Here is a 6,000-nt window from a genome sequence, read left to right as displayed (position 1 = left end):
CAATTTTCTGGAAATTTTAGTTTTGGGTTTTTACATGTGTATTTTAATGTTGAAATAGTGTATATTCTTGTTAATTGACATTATTTTCCATTGTTCCATTTAGGTGATTGTATCATCACTCTAACTTTTTCCAGTTTTTTTTTTTCCCCCAATTTTTGTTGTTGTTGTTAACAAGAACACAAAAGAAACTCTTTATGTGTTTAATAATATTGTCATTTGCAGATATTTGGCTGAAGTTGCAGTTGATGAAGAACGAAAACGAGTTATATTTGAAGCTGATGCTGCTTATAAACAAGCTTCTGAAATAAGCGAAAATTTGATATCTACTGATCCAATCCGTCTTGGACTTGCTCTAAACTACTCAGTATTTCATTATGAAATTCGAAACAAACCATCAGAAGCTTGTACCCTTGCTAAGAAAGCATTTGATGATGCAATTGTAGAACTTGATTCCCTTGCTGAAGATTCGTACAAGGATAGCACTCTTATTATGCAGTTGCTTAGAGATAACCTTACCTTGTGGACTGCAGATGCCGATGCTACTACCGAAGAATAGTTTTATGAGATCATACGAAAAACGATCCAGCATTATGAGTATAACGCTTGTATATTGTTTAATAATTCAAACAATGTTGTTTTATGTCGCTTTATGCTTTTGATTAACGAGATTTCTGCTGAAAATATTTTTTTGTTTTTTATTATGCGGTTGTTTTTGAAATTATCTTTGATTACAATTTCACGTTTTTGTTGTGCGCTGCGTTTATTATTGTTAAAATGTTTCTGTCAGATGGCTTTGTAAAATTACTTTCTGTGAAATGAAGTGTGGATTTATTGCATGTTTTTCATATGTATGAAATTGTGTATTAGCATGCTTTTTCTAAGTATATTTTATTTTCCACAAATAGTTTTGGGATAGCAAAAAGCCACTTTTCTATAATATTTTTTCGGTATATTTATTTTTGCTGTTTAAATTTATGACAAAGTTTTTGTGTTTTTATTTTCCTAGTCGTTAGTACATTTTATTTAAGGAGGAGCTTCTAATTACACTTATTTCGATTGCTAATTTTATATTTTAACAAGCGGCGCTTAATTCATAATTCTTTTACTTTAGCACAATAGGCACGAGCAACTGGTAAATAATTGAACATTAAATATAAGATTTAATTTAAGAATTGTCTAAAGGCTCTGTTTGGATGCCAATGGATAAATAATCTAGCTTAAAATCAAAACCAATGTGTGCTGTATAGTTGTTATTAAATGCAGCAGTGGCGCTCAATCGTAGAGCGCTTTGTTATTGTTAAGTCATCGTTTGATTTCCGCGACGCCCAATGGCGGAGTATTTAAGGTCAAAAGTGGAACAATTATTTTATGGCTTTATCAATTAGATTAACACTAAAAGCAGTTACAAATCATACATTTTATCAATCAAAAATATTTAATGTTTATTTATTTACTTTAGATCTTTCTTTTCGCCCTAAGACGCTTTTGAACATTAAATGTGTAAAGATAGTTTGCTCGTTTGTTTAGCAGTGCCAGAAAGATGTTCAAGAATTAAACGAAAACGAATCTGTTTAAATACAAACAACATAAAATTAACGAGTACATACAGATACGCACTATAAAGGTAAAGCGAAACGTAAAATAACAAAATATACTACCGATGAGAAATAAATACCGATTCATTTTTGAGCCTTTTTCTGGTACTGCTTGACAAGCGATCAGACTTTTACAGAAGTCTTCGAAATATCCCTATCGTAATTTGCTCGAGCAGTTCTGTCTATAATCATGGAAGTGTTAATTTCTCTTCCGATAATTAAACAATAGGTAGGTGTAGCTTGGTCAATTATTGTGGCATTATGTCTCAATATCTTGTGAAATGTTGGAGACCTTGGGTAGCATCCAAAAATTTCAACGTAAAATTCTGCAAATTTTTGAAATTTTATGGCGCCTATTTTGTTATTAATAATATTAATCTAAATGGAAGTAAATCTATATTTTTTTTGTCTTTTCGGGTGAACAACTTATAATATAAAGACGCATTACATTGTCCTGCAGTTCACTGACTCATTTGAGCAGCATAGGTTAGTTTTTGGAAGATATTTACCCTCTCAAAGTAGTAAAATAATATTTACGTCTCTTTCATGGCGAACACAACTACCCAAAATCTTTTGATGGTCAAAGTTTCTTCCACATTCATCACGATTAATTAAAGATTTTAAAGCGCACTAACTCAAATAATACTTTTTAAAGTTGTGGTCAACTGGAAGCGTTAAAAACAAATGCAAAAAGCTCACGCAAAGTCCGAGTTCTAACTTGTTGTGGCTGGGTTTGGTTTTAATAATAAGAGTTTAATTTTGCATGCTGAAATTTTTATTTATGTTTGCTAAAAGTATTATAACAACAATAATTCGCCTATTTATGTTTGCTAGACACTGAAAAACTTTTTAACAGTTACAATTGAGATATTCTTTTTGATCTATACTTTAATATACAGTTGCGAAAAATAAAATAGCACCACTAATCGTATTTTCCTTTTTGTTAAAAAAGCACCGTGCAAAATAAAACTTTTTTATAGCTTTGCTGTTTAAAATATTAGCTAACATGTTTATTTTCTAAAATAAATCATTTTGGGAAAAAAACTGCTTGGTGTTGCTCGATTTTAATCAAAAATGGCAATTCTGACTGAAAAATAAAATAGCACCACACACTCTTTTGTTGTAAAATACTCTGATAACGGCAAAAATAATTGTGAAAATAGCAAGCGTTGGTTTTTTTTTTTGCTGTTTTATTCGTTTTATGTTAGTGCGTATTAGTAGGAGACATTTACATATAAAAATGGGACGCGGAAAGCATTGTAGTGCAGAAAAACGAGAACTGATTCGAAAGTTGATATCAGCAGAGAAATCTTAAAGAGAAGTTGGTCGTTTAGTTGAGTGTTCCAATAAATCGATAAGAAATGCCATAAAACTTTAAGAAAAGCCTGAAACACGTGGTCGAAAACGTTCTATTTCAACATTGCCGGCCAATCGCTAAAAAGGAACCTTTTAAAACACCGAAAAAGGACTGAAAAAGGACTTTAACACCGATGCAACAGTACAAACAGTTCGGAGTTGTCTGCAAGTTAATGGATTAAAAGTCTGTAGCCCCAGAAAAGTTTCACTTCTTAGTGCCAGACATGTTGTAAAGCGTATTGCGTTTGCTAAAAAACTCTCAAATCGGCCACTCGAAAAATGGAGGAATGTTTTATGGACAGACGAAAGTAAGATTGTGATTTATGGTGGAAAAGCTTCTCGGGTGTATGTCAGAAGACCGCCGAATGCAGAATACAATCCAAAATATACCATCAAAACTATTAAACATGGAGGTTGTAGTATAATGATATGGGCATGCTTTCCTTATTACGGAGTAGGGCCCATTTATCACATTACTACTAAATTCCGCTAAAGCGATGTCAGGACTTGGTTAACTCGAACCCAAGACGTTGTGTAGCCGTCATTGCCAATAAAGGTCACGCTACAAAATACTAATATGTTAAGAAATAACTAATATTTATTGTAAAATGTTTAAAACAATTGATCTCATAATATTTCCTTATTTTAAAGTACACATTAAAGCTGCGGCGCCATTATTTTTTTCGCGTTTTATTTGTTTTTTTTTGAATTTTTGTTTAATAAATGAATATTATATATTAAAAGTTGTATATTTTGTTTTTTATAAAAATTATAAGCCATTTTACTTTTAAATATGTATTTAAAAGATTTTCAAACTATCAAAAATAGTTAAAAATTCTAATTTCAACCAATTTTTGGTGGTGGTGCTATTTTATTTTTCGCAGCTGTATATTGATATAATGAATGAATTTAATATAACTTAATATATAATTTCTTGATATAACTATACTTCGATAAAAGCTACCTCACCAAAGGGTCAACACAGTATATTTTTTATTATTGCAGTCGTTGTGGTTAGAATTCTTGCTCAGAACAAAGAGGTCCGAGGTTTAACACTGGCTCTAGTTCAATAAATGACATTAGTAAGGAAAGAAGGACACTTGAACTTCCTAGCTAAGACCGTAAGACCTTAATAGGCACAAAAAGAATTAACAACTTGGTGTAGCTAAGGCGATTTAAAAGTTATTCGAATTCTTTTATTTGGAATTAGCATAATTTTGTCAGCGTATTATGTTCAAACAAGAGCTTTAGATGCTATAATTTTTATTGCACCAAGTTTTTATAACGTTTAAAGAAACTTTTCTTTTTTTTTATATAATTTTCAGAACTTTTTTATTACTCCAAATTGAGAATCTAAGGAACACCATTTTTGAATCTTTAGATTAATTCCGCTCAACAGCGTTAACTTATTTTTAGTTTAAAATTTTTGAAAAAGTGACTTAATCTACTACAGATCCTAGCTCTAATCGGTTCTAACACATATTAGTTTAAGATAATTGTCAAACCTCAACATTTCTATCAATTTTCACAAAAAATATTAAAATTCCGACCAAGAAAGTTTATATATAAGTAGAATTCCGGAAAGTAAGTTATAATTAAGAAAAATTGCCAATAAAAGATCAGAGCAGATCATATTGTGATGTTTATTTCACCTAAAAAGTGTATTTATTTAAAATCTTATTCAAATTTGAACAAGCGATCGTGAATATTACCATTTTTTTTTTTTTAAATCTTCGGTCTGGGTTTTTTCGCTACAAACATTTTCATTTTATGTTACGGTAAAATTTATCATTTTAATTTATTTTTTGTCTTTTAATGATTCACAGACCTGATTATTGAACGGAAATATGTTGTAGTCAGCATTAAATTATATAACTATTAGAAATCGTCTTTTTTTTTTTTTTTTTTTTTTTTTTTTTTTCCATATAAATTTATTAAAGTCGTAAAGCATAATATAAATACAAATAGCAGGGGCAAGAAGAAGACATAATTGGTCTTATCACCAAGCCCCTTAATTACACCGAGGATGAAAAGGTCTTAATTACACCGAGGTCTTAATTACACCGAGGATGAAAAGACTTGACAAACTTGAAAGGAATGCAGTAAAGTCATTTCTTTATGTCTTTAATAGTTTTTAATGTCTTTAAGTATAATTAAAACTATATACTCTCTCTAATTAAAGTTAGGGTGATCAACTTTCACACGACGAAACAAAATAAATCTATTTTGTATCCTTTGAAATCATTAATTCCCAGTTTAATTTTAGTTTGGTTAAAAACACTTTTTTAGATGGTATATAAGAATTATGCAACATTCATATACTAAATATAAAAATCTTTTCTTTTTTTGCCCCAAGAAGACCAAAAAGTTTTTCAAAGCGCACCGCGAAAGAGCATTGAACTCGCTCTTACTACTATACCGATAACACAAAATATGCCCAGAACTCGTTTCGAACCCTAAATCTTTAGCAAACACTCTAACCACTTCGCCACAGCCGCTTAATGCTGGTTAGGAAAAAAAAAAAAATAATTAGAGATTCAGAAAATGTAATTTCTAAAGATACTCTTTATATTTCAGTACAGGCGGTTTAATTTTGGAATGCGAAGCATTCCAAAATTAAACCGCCTGTACCGAAATATAAACCAACAGCGAACCGAAATATAAACCAACGTGTACCGAAAATATAAACCAACAGCGAACCGAAATATAACAATGTAACCAACAGCGTACCGAAATATAAACCAACAGCGAACAATTTTCAGAAATACTCTCGAAGAAGTCATTCCTAAATGATATTTATTTTAATTTTATCTTTATTCTTGCTTGTTTTTTAACTTTTTTGTTTGTTTGTACTTTTACAAAAGGAAAAAAAAATTAATATGTAGTCATTTCTTATATTTGAATTTAAACCCTCATTAGATTTATTTCTAACCATTATATGGCAAATATTAATGATTGATATTTTAATACGAAGATAGTTCTTTCTCCGTTCATTTAACTAACTTGGCCTTCCGAAAACCAACAACAAACAAATTTGTCTCTTTCAAAA

At 30.2% G+C, this 6,000-nt stretch overlaps 1 protein-coding gene across 1 annotated transcript in view; it reads left to right on the top strand.

Moving 5' to 3' along the window:
• LOC100212336 (14-3-3 protein gamma-like) overlaps positions 1-556 on the top strand; it is a 6,473-nt gene extending 5,917 nt beyond the window's left edge. Inside the window, 1 exon segment of the mRNA NM_001287380.1 lies at positions 223-556. Coding sequence (NP_001274309.1) covers positions 223-556 — 334 coding nt within the window.
• Positions 557-6,000: the final 5,444 nt, after the last annotated feature.

Source organism: Hydra vulgaris, chromosome 05 (assembly GCF_038396675.1).
Source record: "Hydra vulgaris chromosome 05, alternate assembly HydraT2T_AEP".
Lineage (NCBI taxonomy): Eukaryota > Metazoa > Cnidaria > Hydrozoa > Anthoathecata > Hydridae > Hydra > Hydra vulgaris.
The sequence above is the reverse complement of the archived record's forward strand: the minus strand, read 5'-3'. Positions and strand labels throughout refer to the sequence as shown.